This window comes from Pygoscelis adeliae, unplaced genomic scaffold (assembly GCF_000699105.1).
Source record: "Pygoscelis adeliae isolate BGI_AS28 unplaced genomic scaffold, ASM69910v1 Scaffold166, whole genome shotgun sequence".
NCBI classification, from domain to species: domain Eukaryota; kingdom Metazoa; phylum Chordata; class Aves; order Sphenisciformes; family Spheniscidae; genus Pygoscelis; species Pygoscelis adeliae.
The window spans coordinates 5,833,560-5,846,647 of NW_008825156.1; the positions used below are offsets into that span (position 1 = coordinate 5,833,560).

Sequence of the window (13,088 nt, forward strand, 5' to 3'; positions counted from 1 at the left end):
CGGTTGGTGGGTGGTGAGCAATTGTACTGTGCATCACTTGCTTTGTGTATTATTGTTATTATCATATTATTATTATCATTTTATCTCAATTATTAAACTGTTTTTATCTCAACCCACGAGTTTTTCTCACTTGTGCTTTTCCAATTCTCTCCCCCATCCCACCGGGTGGGGGGGAGTGAGCGAGTGGCTGCGTGGTGCTTAGTTGCCAACTGAGGTTAAACCACGACAACATCCCACTAAACTTTCTATTAAGCATGGATGGGAACATCATCCACACAGAAAATTTTATCCAAGTGTGAAGAATAGAATAGCTATCTATAACCAATTTTTTATGGGGACTCCTTTAAACCATGCAATTAACTGTAGAGCCCAGGCAGAGACAGCGTTTCACCTGTAATTGCAGTGCAGCCATCCACAAAAGGGAAACAAGCAGCTTTTCTATCACTCACAGCAACACTGTCCACATATTCACAAAGAAAGAATAAGAGATGAGAGAATACTTTATCATAATTATGCTAAGACAATGGCAATCACACATAATTATTACTGGAAAAATTGTACGCATTAGAGTTTCAAATAAGCCCAAAACCTCGCTGTTTTAGAACTACACAGGGAGCTGAAGATGCATCCTTTGACCTCTAAGTTACAGCTTTCTTCACGATGCTCTCCATTTAGAAAACTCAGGACATGTAATAAATATCATAGTCTTTAAATTTATATTTACATGAAATACCTAAATAAAAAAAAATCATGTTGTTTATCTTACGTTTCTATTAATATTTTTCATACAGTAGGATCAGGGCTCCAGCGTGGTGGATGCAGTTATCTCCCTCACCACACTCTGTTGTGGTAATGGCCAGGGAGCTGTTCTGCATCGGCCTGCCTTACCTGCCCCCCGAGGCATCCAGCCCCGGACGTGAACACAGCATTAGTCGTGAGATAATTCATTTGTCAGTGCAGGCAGACTAGACCGCATCTGGATGAGTGACCTGACAATAAATTTGGACAGTGTCTACAGTTTAACACAGAGCTGAAGGGCACTGGTTTGGTTTGGAGTTTTTTGTTTGATTAGGGGTGGGGAGTTACAATAGCAGAAAGATTGAAATTATACAAATTAAATTAAAATCATATTGTTACATATCAGGTAACAGCAAGCAAAAGGCACTAGAGTTGCATCCATGAACTGATCTCTCTAAATGAGAGAAAAGTACTGCACAGGCATTGCCTCTCTGAAGACAACAGTTCTCCCTATACAGACAGGCTTTTCTCCTGACACAAGATCACCTTTGAAATGCAAAATTTACTGTGGAAAGGGAGTAGAGCACTCCCAGCACAAACCAGCAGAGCAAACAACAACTGCCTCTGCCACCCACACTCCAGCACTGACAACAGCAGAGCACTGCTTAACCTCAATGCCGGACATATCTGCACATTCTTTTATTTAAGAATATTCGAGGTCTCAATTCCTAAGGCAAAATATTTCTAGTCCTCTGCCCAGGCCACAACCACATAATCCCTTCTTCAAAGGAAACTATTTCAGTTGGGTTTATTAATGCGGACCAAGAACTAATTTTACTTTTAAATGAATATATATATTTGCTGTAAAACTGAATGAATTTGGCTTGACTAGGACTGATTTTGGAAGCGATTGTACATCTCAGTTTTTTAAGGCTGAAACACAGACATGAAGTCTTCCTTTAACTAAGGTTTTTCTTAAAGCTCTTATTATTTCTGCCTTTATCAGAAAAATGCAGTAATTAAGCAAAAGACCTTGATGTGTACATGAAGTAGCTGAACATGGACATATGTGCATGATGGGAACAGGTAACCAACCCAAAACAATACTTCTCCTAGTAATCAACCCAAGCAATACTTCTCCTACACAGCCCAGCTTTGCTGTGTTCTGTCATGCTCAAACATCAAGACCACTGCTGTTAAAACAAACAAGAGAGGTTCTGTTTGCTTACGCAAATGCAGTGATTATTTACCAGGTTCCCAAACAAAAGAATCAGGGTGGATACTGAAATACAAGAATACCGCTCCAGGACTCTGCTGGCTCTGCTAACACCTCGAATCAGTCCTCCACAGCCTTGTACCTCCTGCCGTCATCTGTAACACCCCAAAACAAGAAGCAATCACAGAGCACGTGCAAAGACCTGTTGTTCCAAAAGGGGAGCATCTGGCCTCCCCTCTACATGACTGATGATGGCTACACAGAAGCTGAGGCCCTGGGGAAGCAGGTCCAGATCTGGCCTCTGGTTTAGCTAGCAGCAAGTGAACACATCAGCCTGAGGAGCCTTCCCTCTAAATTTCCAACAGTGATTTTACCTATGAACAACAACAGCGAATAATCCTGGACTCATGATAAAACTAGACATAACACTACCCCATGGGCTCACTTGGTTACGAAATATAAGCCATTATTTTATTTGATATTTAAAGAATTATAAACAATTCAGCCAAAACACTCTTTAGGTACCTCTAGAGTTATATTATCCAGATAGTAATTTGATTTGTGTGGTACATCTCCATTGCCTTCACTGGAGGTAAGCCAGCTCCTGTCCATTAAAATTCCGTCCCATTAACTTAAATTCTGAAGAAGGTCTGAGCCACAAAGCCAGTGCAAACATATCTCATGCATGTTAGACTAATGAGGCTGACAAATTGTTGGTAACCGCAGGTATGGTTTATAAACCAAAGCCTGTATTTAGAGGTTTGTGGGTACCCAGCTCAGTTCTTCCCAGGCAAGGAGAGAGACGCAACTCAGAGATCAGATTTCAGTTTTAGTCAAGCAAGAGTATATTTGATTCAAAGATTCAACTAAAAGTATTTAGAAAGGAGAAGTTTTATGAACGTTATTAGACTAGGAACTTAAAAACATGCAACTTTGTGCTCACAGCAATTTGGAGATGTAATCCTTTGCTAGCACAAATTTCTGATGCCTTGCTATATGACCCATTGACATCAGCACCCTCAGTTTATCGTGTCATTAAATCATGATTGCTCAGCCAGAAAACATTCTCCAACTCAGTGAAGATGACACCTTTCCTGTGCAGATTGGGTGGAAAGACAACAGCCCACATCACAAAAGCCAATCCATGCCGAAACTCACATGATTCTGGTGACATAGTTTTCCTCAGACGCATAGCCCCTGAGAATAGTTTTCCTCAGACACATACTCCTTTTGCACAACTGGAACCAGAATCAGTTTCTGCTTTGGCTAGCTTCCCAAATCAAGCCCAGAGACATTAAACTAAAAAGATGTTTGTTCTAGCTCATTATGGCAGTCCCTCTATATATACACTACTAAAGTCACCACACTAGTAAAACGCTTGCAGCAAACTTGATTTTTTTTCACTGTAAATGGTATACAAATGTGCTTAAGCTTTCAAAAGTTCACTCCTAAGTCTTGATTTTTGAAACCTGTATGCACACATTTTAAACGTGCTTTACATGGGATAGACTTTGTACTGTTCTGTAAGAAATTGGAGGACAATCACCTTTACTTGCTTTTCAAGAAATTGAGAATAACTGTAATGACATTATTCTGAGATATCTTGTAAAGTGCATATATTGCTCAGTTAATCAAAATATCTTCCTATTTTTGTCTACATTAAGTATTCCAGTTACAAAAATAGATATTAATGTGTATAATTTTTTTTCCAGATTAACAGAAATTTAGCCAAAAGCTATTAATCGAGAAAGTACATCAAATCAATGTCTAAGTAATCCTGCTTGCAGGAATATATTCTGTGCTTACAGCAGAAGGACACTGCTCATATTTTTAAATACTTTTAATTAGATAATTCATTTTAAAATCCTATCCTATAGTAAAAATGTGTCTTTTAATATTTATACTGTTTCTCATTCCAAGACTGTCTGTACCAGGACAACACCACCTGGCAGGAGCACAGTTCTACTATTTCCAGCTCTGCATCCAGCTCGCAAGGTGGGACTCATACACCAGGCACAGCCTGCGCCACAGAAGATGTTGAAGGTAAAGGGAAATTCTGTTACTCACTCACAAATACATTGGATGAAGTCTGTATCTCCAAATTCTGAAATTACTTACACCTCATGCAATACCCTCAGATAAAAAAGTTTAAATCGATGAGCTCCTCTAAAACAAACACTTCCTGTACTCCAGTAGTATACTGCAGCAGGTGAGAAGGCTCAGGTTAAGTGTATAAAAAAATGCCTTGAGATCCCAAGTTAAGAGATGGCATATTAGCCAGAGGTGAAGACATTAGGAATGATTTACAGAAGTTATGTAGCCACACTTACTGTAAACATTTTTCAGCTCTCGACTGGCGCTTGTCGCATCTAGCATCTCAAACTAAGTTGCAATTTTAAGTTATAATGACACATTAATATATAATTATTTTGTTCAGAATTTTTTTCTCATTTTCTCTGTTAGACTAAAAAGACTACAGGTTTTAAACCCATATTTTGTTAAGTAGAGCATGACCTCATAAACATAACTATAGGCCTGTTTTAATACAGTACAGCGTCAGGGTGATTTTTAAGTAAAACAGAGCTGGTAGTGCCATTTCTACATTTACCTTTGTACTGGAGCAAACACAAGATTAGGACAAATACTTTATAAATTAATTCATTAATTCAAATAAAGTTTCTGCATAAAACACAAACTCCAGATAAACATTAAATCATTTGCTAAGGGAAAGCAAGCCACATTGTGGGGAGAGAGCTACAAACAAGCTGACTTCTATTCTCTTAAGGTTTCCTCAGAGTTACACTGATCGTCTTAAGTATGGTGCAATCAAACCAAGTAGTCATTTGATGCAAAAGGGTCATGCACTAGTTGCAAGCATGCTGTGGGCCCCTTTGTCTCCCGTTGAAGAGTTAATAAGATTTCACAGAGCTGCTTCCTGCCAGAATTGCTAAGAAGTCGCTTTCAGCTACACGTGAGGTGCTTTCCTAACCTCCTGTTCCTTGGCGTTCACATCAGTGACTCACGAGGAAGGATTAAATTTGTGTCCTTGAAGGTCACCGAAAGCCAGAAATATATTTTGTAAGTATAATAATCCTTTTGCAAACTCTAATATTCACTTCCTATAATTGACTCTTGTTCCAAACAACATCAGAATGTCCCCACTGGCTTGGACCAAAAAGCACTCCTAGTCCAGGCTCTGTCACTGACCATGATGGTTAGCAGGTGCCTAGAGAAGAGAGGAAGAGCAAGATGAACATGCAGTGCTACTCAACCAGCTTAACAATCAAAGGCCTAAAGACTTGTTGACTCACAGATTTTGCTTCTGTGGCTAGAAGCCTTTTGGTAGATTTTTCTTCCATGAATTTGTCCGATTGCAACATCCTGTAGCAGTGAGTTCCACAGTTTAAAGACATGCTGCAGAGAAGTATCTTCTTTTCAACTTAATTTCAACCTGTCGTCTTCTAGTTTCATGTGATACATATTAGTTCTTAAATGGAAGGAGATTTTTTCCCTATTTACCGTCTCTGTTCTGTGTATCATTTCAGAGACTTGTATTACCCCTTCTTCCCCTCCACTCCTTTCCTTTCCAGGATGAAAAGTCCCAGTCAATTTATTCTTGCCTTGTAGTGAAAATGTTCCATACCTTCAATCACCCTTGTCATCTTTCTACACTATTTTCCTATTCAGAGCACAGTCAAGTTTGTCTCACCTGACACACAAAAATGTCCATTTGTAACAAGTGGTGAATGAACTTCAGATAACTTCTGAAAGAATTAATTTGTGTGCATGTTTATTTAAATCACCTCATTTTCTTCAGATCCAAAGGTTTTCCCCTCCTGTGCTCACAGCAGAAACCTGTGAATCCCATAACCAGTTTCTCAGGTGAGACTCACGGTTATCGTCCCAAATAATGCCCTCACTCTGCTCTCCGTCTTTCCCTCATTTCCTAAACTGCCATTAGCACAGCTCTGATGGAAAAACAGCTGTGGTGCCTCATGCCAACGGATCCACACTCCAGTGAGGACCAAGGGAATCTTAGTTACTGCACGAACCTTGGTGCTTGCAAAGCATGCAGTTGTATAGATGTTTACTTGTAGGCATCTCCTTTCCGCTGAAGATTTTTATGATTGAAATTTAAATCCATGATCTACGAGGGTCTGATTCACAGCCAAAGTAATTAGAAAGACTTCTATAGGCTTTACTGACCTTTGCTTCTGACCCATAAGGAAACACAGAAGGTTGAACCAGATGGTGACACTATATCATTGAAACACACCTTGCGTCCTGCAACAATAAACCACACCAAAACTAGAAAATATCACTAAAAAGGTATCTTAGCCACCAGGAGACTAATACACCTGTGTTATGCCAGTATCAGCACTTACTGAAACTCTACCCCCACAAATTATAGGGAAAGCACATCTGCAGATTTCCAAATCTCCAGTCAAATCCCATACTAAACAGAGACAATGACTGTTCAGTTTAAATGGATCTTTGAACATGTTTGCAATAAATCCCACAAGCCTTAAACTTTTATTATGCCAGCACTTACTCTGCTGATTTACAGTCTGACTAAAATGAAGAATCATCATGGTTGACTCAAATAACATCCTCTTACAGGGTTTCACAAAGACAGGTGAAGAAGATTACATAAGGCAAAATAATGGATGGAGAACTGGCGCATGACAACCTATTCATCTCCTCACTTGTCATGCAAGTGCAACTCAAAGATTTTTCTTAGCTTCAGGTCCATACTTGTACTTACAAAATCTTTTCCTGATAAATTCTAATCAAAACAGATGGTGATGATAAGGAAAGACATTTTATTTGACAGTTATTATCTAATAACTTAGTATCCCACAGTACTTTCTAAGCTATTCAGAATGGAGAAGATTTTAAAACAAAAGAGTAGGTCCAAAGTTTACTAAAGTCTAGACCCAAGTTCCCAGCACCAATCTGTCTGCACTGATGAAAGGATTATAAACAACTTGAGAATGCCAGATATCATTAGGGATCTGGTTTTAATATCCACATATGAATATATATCTAGAAATTCCTCTAGCTGCTCTCCCCCCACCACCTTTATTTTATGTTTTTACTGTTTTGTACTAAGAGATGCCAAACGTACAAACCAACAAACTGGGAAGCATACAAGGATATTGAGTCCATTTCTGCTAAGCTTTAACACAGCGTAATATGCCCAATAAAAGACACTAGAATGGTTGCTGGTTATCTATATCTTTAGTCAACCGCACAATTTAAAAAGTGAAAGGAGCACAGCACCAGGGGAAAGAAAGGCAAATCAACCTAATAAAAGATATAGACATGGGAAGGGTGTGACAATGCCACAAAGGAGGTCACTAGCAGACACAGGACTAGGGTCAGGGTTCTACCTAAGGCTCTTGATTATTAATTCACCGCTACTTTGTAGGCCAATCTATCCCTTGGCAATCAGGATGAGGCCATTTCATCCAACTCAGGAAAACTGCCTGGAATTACTGCAATTCAATAATATGTGTAGATAAGTGAGAAGGTGTGGCAGAGAGCTGAAAGAGAAAAATAAGTTATTAGATACAGAAGGCAATGCAGAGGCAGCCATATGTACATGCAATACGGAAAGACAACCAAAACTGAGAACAAAGCCAGAGTGTTTAAACGCAAAACAGAGATGGGTTTTCCTTTAAATAAGAACAGAAAATAAATAAACTCCATTGCTTCCATCCTGAAAATCTCAGAATTTAGTTTGTATTTTCCCTTTTCCATTGTTTGTGGTTGGAAAAGTTCAGAATACAATGGTAGGTATGCCAAATCAAGCCAGTATTTAACATCACTTTCAAGCTGACCTACAGCTCCCTGCTAGGATCAAAGCCAGCTCTCCTCAATTTTTCTGTCTGAACTTCTCCATCTATGCCGGCTATTCTACATGGCAGCTGCCAATAGAGAGACTTTTTGCCTCTGACATTTCATTTTCAAGTGGACAAAATCAAACTGTAATTCTGTGATTTACTCACCTGAATCACAGTCTTTATTAATGTATTTGAACAGCAAAGTTCTCCCAATATAACCCTCCTATGCACATACTGTACTGCTGCCAGCTAGGAGTAGCCCTGGTACAGCTTATCAGGTGTGGTACCTTCAGTCAGGTATGGCTAGAACAGATGCCTGGCCTGGCCAAAGCGATCAGAGCATTTCATTGACATTGGTGCAACCCACGCTCCTATCCCAAAGTGCTCAACAAATAAATAGGACCTCCACCGCTTTTTTCCTTACAACATTCATTTCTGGGCACAGACTCATTTTACTGCAGCCTGCGTAATGCCTTACAGAGTTACATGTTGAGCTTTTGTAAGGCAAAGAGCATCTTCCTTGTTTCTATGTCCAATACCTACCATAAAGGTATTACTGCAGTACAGAGACTCTACAAGGTCAGTGCAAGTTATTTGCACGTTCCTACTCTATGCTGTTTATAATGGGGTTAAAGTCTTGTTTTGAGCCAGAACACAAGAAAATTGAAGACATTGGCATGTTATTGTGTAAGGTAGTGTAGAACAGCCCCGCAAAACAGAATAGGACAATATATCCGTGCAAGAATCCCCTGGAGAGCTGGACAAAATGCTACAGCAAGGACAGAGAGATATGTCAACAAGACACTTCATGCATTTGAAGAAAGACCCTGCACAGTTTGTGTGGCTTTCTGTAAGATGACACTCGAAGTCTAGAGCTTTGCTCCTGTGTTCAAACGGTTAATTCATAAAGGTTCTTTAATCTGATGGTTGTCTAAACTTTCCCAGACAAAGCACACCAAGGGTGCCCTAGTGGGACTGCAGATTTAAGTGAGGGTTTTGCAACTATCAGTCCCAGAACGAGAGGAGCTGCTGAGCTTGTCCTGTGGGAAGGCCATCGGCTGAATCAGTCAGCATTACTTTGTAAAGGCTGTGGCTGAGAACAAAGACTCCTTCTGACACGGATATGTGAACTTGTTGGCTGCAGGTGAGTTGTTTACTTGCATACCAAAGCAATATTCCAAAGCAGAGTTGCACAAAGAAAACTTCTTGTCCTCAAAACACTGCCTTTGATCAGTGTAAACTGAAGGACAAGGGAGCAATAACTGACTCTACTCTTCTTGCCATTTCACCGTACTAATTCATGAGTGAAAGGTATCTGTTATTTACAGGCATCTGCATCACTGCGTGCAGTCACATCACAGCCTTCTGATGGACTGGAACTTTATTAGGATAGTGTTTCTTAGCCACAAGTAAACATGCACATATTTGCAAGCGCACTTTGTTTTCTGGTCTAGTCTAAACAGACTGATTCCCTCAGGATTGCCAGGCTTGGGGACTTAAGGTGTCCTTGGCTACAGTTTTCCCGTAGCTGTGAATGATTAAACTGATCTTCTTACTCTGTAAATGACTTAATGCTACAGAAAGGAGGACAAATAAGCAAAGCAAGAGAGATGAGCCCTGTACTTTACATTCAGCCCTTTCACACTCGCTGCCTGACCTGCAACAGGAGGCAGTCTCTGCCTACCGTCTGTCAAGGCAGGTACAGCAGAGAAAATGTGACAGAAACCAATACAAAATACAAACTGGAGTTTGGCAATGGAGAAAAGTTGACATGCAGTCATATGGCCAAGAAATTCAGTTCAAACCTCCTGAGGCCTACACGGTGCCTTTCACACAGGTCCTTCCTTGCAATCACCTTCATCATAACCAGCCGGCAAGCAGCAATAGCCCAACAGAAATATGCCAGAGGCAGACCTTTTTTCATACCTCAGTTCCTCCAGTCCCTACCAAAAAATTCTCTCAGCTCAGCAAAGCTCTCTCTGTGTCAGAATAGAGGTCGCTTACCTTTGAACAGAGATTTTGTTCCAAACACAGACAAACCTTTCTCAGAATCTACAAAGCCTGCAGTTCACCACTTACCTATCCAGAGTGTCCTGAGGCACTTTACTCCCTCCAGCTCTGCTGTTGACACTGGCATTCTTGTTGGCAGTCATGGTCATTTCTGCTTTCTGGAAATGTGGATATCTGTGAGAAGAAAAGTCAATTAAGCTTCAACAAGCCCAAATTACAATTAACCTTCAAGACTGCTAGAAGTGCTATGCTGTGTAAAGGCAGAACTCCGGGCTGCTTTTCATTCTATAAAATGCAATCAGTCTAATTATGATCCTGAAAAACAAAACCCTACCTCTCTACTGCTGCTCTTTCACATCCACAGCCAAGTTTATCAGACCCTGGTGCTATAAAGGGATATATTTTATGGGAATTAGGTGTATGCTTCAGGTTCTGGCATGTCTGATGAACAGAGCTTGATACCAAGTTAACGAAATATCACAGGTTTGGTGTGGTTCTTCCATCCACCAGTATACGTGGAGAACCCAGTAACTGCACTGTGTGATACTTGCAAATACCATAGCTATGACTGGCATTTTGGCCACACAAAAGCTATTCCAAGGAACAAAGAAACTTTTCGCAATTTTAAAGTGTGGCTCTATTATGGAAATATTTTCTAATAGTGAAATATATTCAATAGCAAATATGTTGAAGATAATTTTCAAATCTGCTTATGATATGAACATATCTACAAATGGTTTTCTCTATTGGCCCCATGATTCTTTAAGTAAAACTGTCTTAGGACACTTTTAAGACTTCGGGTAATATAAAGAATCATTACTAATTCCTAGTTATTTCCTAGTAAGTTGGTAACAACCCAAAAGCTGTAAATTTAATTTCAGCCATGGTAAAAACCCTATATATCCAGTTAAGTGCCCAAAAGATGGGCCTTACTTCTGTAATGTTGCTGCAGACCAGCAAAGAAACAGCCCAGTTATCATGATTTATTTTGCCCTCATCACTCCATCTTAATAGGAACACCATGCTGTGACTGAAGGGAGAATATGATGATATGGATATGGGCCAGGATGTAATCCCAAGGATGTAAAAGTGGTAACCTCTGCTGGCACACACTCTGGGTGGTTTCTGAGATGCTCCTTAGTTTATAGGCTAAAATATCTACCATGGCTTGCAGCACTGCCACCCAGGGTCTGACCAGAACTACCAATTTTTACAACCATTAATGGCATAGTTAATGCAAAAATAAGGAGTATTACAAAACTTCTTGTTTACTCAAACCCACAGTAAGTCCAGACTGCTTGAGAAGCCAACTGTAGTTGCAAGCTGGGTACTGACAATGCACAAAATCCTTGTACAAACAGACCCATCGCAAAGAGGATGTCTAAACCACTTTATTCCAAACTGCTCTGCCACAAATAAGGTCAGAAAATCTCCTGCAGATTGCAGCTCCGGCGGCAGAGTTAATCATGCTGGCCACAGACTCCAGGTCTACTTGTCCTTCTCCGATTGTCTTGTGTGTATTGATTTTCCCTGATTAAGTGGAGAATTTTTTTCCCAGTTGGTAACATTTTTTCTACACTGAAGCTCCCCAAATTCCTCCAGTGTCTCAGTGTTATTGTTAGTGTTACATTATCAAGATAACAGGACTGTAAAGAACTGCCTGTTCCGATTGGAAACAATCTTGTCTTGCTTGGGACAAGAAAGGAAACCTGCTGATGCTGGCCAAGCTTTCTAGGACTGTGCATTCCACGGGAATGCCAGCAGCTTTTTTAACGTTTTTCACTCACCAGTTCAATGCCTTTACTGTGTTAAATCTGAATCACTTATTAGCAGTTAAGGTGAGAAAAATAAGAGATATAAATGTGGCATAAGGTGAATAACAACTGTTAGCATGCATATGTTACATTCATTTTCCAAGATTTGCTTTTCTGTTCAAGACCAAAAGAAGCTGCATGGGCCCTCAAAAAGATGGGATACTGACCTGGCACATAAAAAAAAAAAAAAAGATAGAAAACAGCAACATAAAAGCACACTAAGAGTCCACTTTTGCCATACCCAAAATCCAATGGAAAAAAAAGTACGCATACATATGCATCAGGATGTTTGCTTTTCATGGGAGGTTTGCCCTTCTCAAATTTCAGCTTCCCAAAAGGTTGATAAAAATCATTGCGGTTGATATAAAAAAAGTGATTATTTAAACCCCACATTTCAAAGCTACCTTAAATGTCAAATAGGCCAAACTGGTTTGTTTTCAAGCAAAAGAGGAATTTAGTTCTAAAAGCAAATTCCACAAGATACGTTAAATTTAGTGACATAAGTGTGTTTCTTCCCACGCAGTTGAGACTCTAATATATATGGTGATATAAACTGACTTTTCTATGCAATTTTTTTTAATACTTATTTTGCATGAATATTTTACTGCAGGTGATGCTGATATAATCCCAGCATATGCAGAGAAAATCCAAATAACTTGAACATGGCAGAAAAACAGTCAATCAACAATTTACAGAGGTGCCTGGAAGCAAGGGCTTAATAAAATAAAATAAATAAATAAATAAAAGCCCACCAACCCCAAAACCAAAACAGAGACAGAGCAAAAAAACTAAACTAAATTTTATGGTCATGTAGCAAGTTCTTTCAGAGCCTTCAAACGAGTCTTGACAGCCCTGTAAGTTTATGTGACTTATTGTATGGTAAGAATCACATCCCTTGGGCTTGTGTGAGAGCATTCTCCATCACAGTATTTGCAAATTATTCTTCACAAAGCAATGAAAACCAAAATCTCTCAAGTATTATGACATACTGTTAAAAACAAATCCAAAAATAGTCATGTTGCACAGATTCCCCTGCATTGCCTAGTTAACCATCTAACTACACTTTGCCTAAAAATGCAGAATTCTGTTTTATTTGTAAATGTAAATAACTACTCTGAAACCCTTATTTAGCCATTTTGTGCCTTACTCCAGGCGTGGTCTCACTAATTTCACTAGGACAACTCTCAAATGGGTAATTTAATAAGCCCGGATGGTAGAATCTGGACCTTCTTCATTATTACATCCATTTTGTCTAAAACCTCCACAAACAGTTTGGCAGGATCAAAAAGTAAAGACAACAGACAAATACAAAAAATGGTGCGATGGCAACATGGGATCTGCTGCTAGTACCAGGCAAGGTTCATCATCCTCACTGAAAATGGCTGCTGCAATGCAGATATTTCCTAACAGATTTTTATCATTGCAGGAAGCCCCAGTGACAGAATATTCCTTATGGACCATCTA

The 13,088-nt window shown here is 39.6% G+C and overlaps 1 protein-coding gene across 1 annotated transcript in view; it reads right to left on the reverse strand.

Annotated features, from left to right (window-relative positions):
* The window catches only part of ST5 (suppression of tumorigenicity 5), a 120,223-nt gene extending 110,264 nt beyond the window's left edge, over positions 1–9,959 (reverse strand). The window contains exon 1 of the mRNA XM_009328563.1: positions 9,880–9,959. Within this exon, the coding sequence (XP_009326838.1) occupies positions 9,880–9,959 (80 nt within the window). The remainder of the gene's footprint in view (positions 1–9,879) is intronic.
* Positions 9,960–13,088: the final 3,129 nt, after the last annotated feature.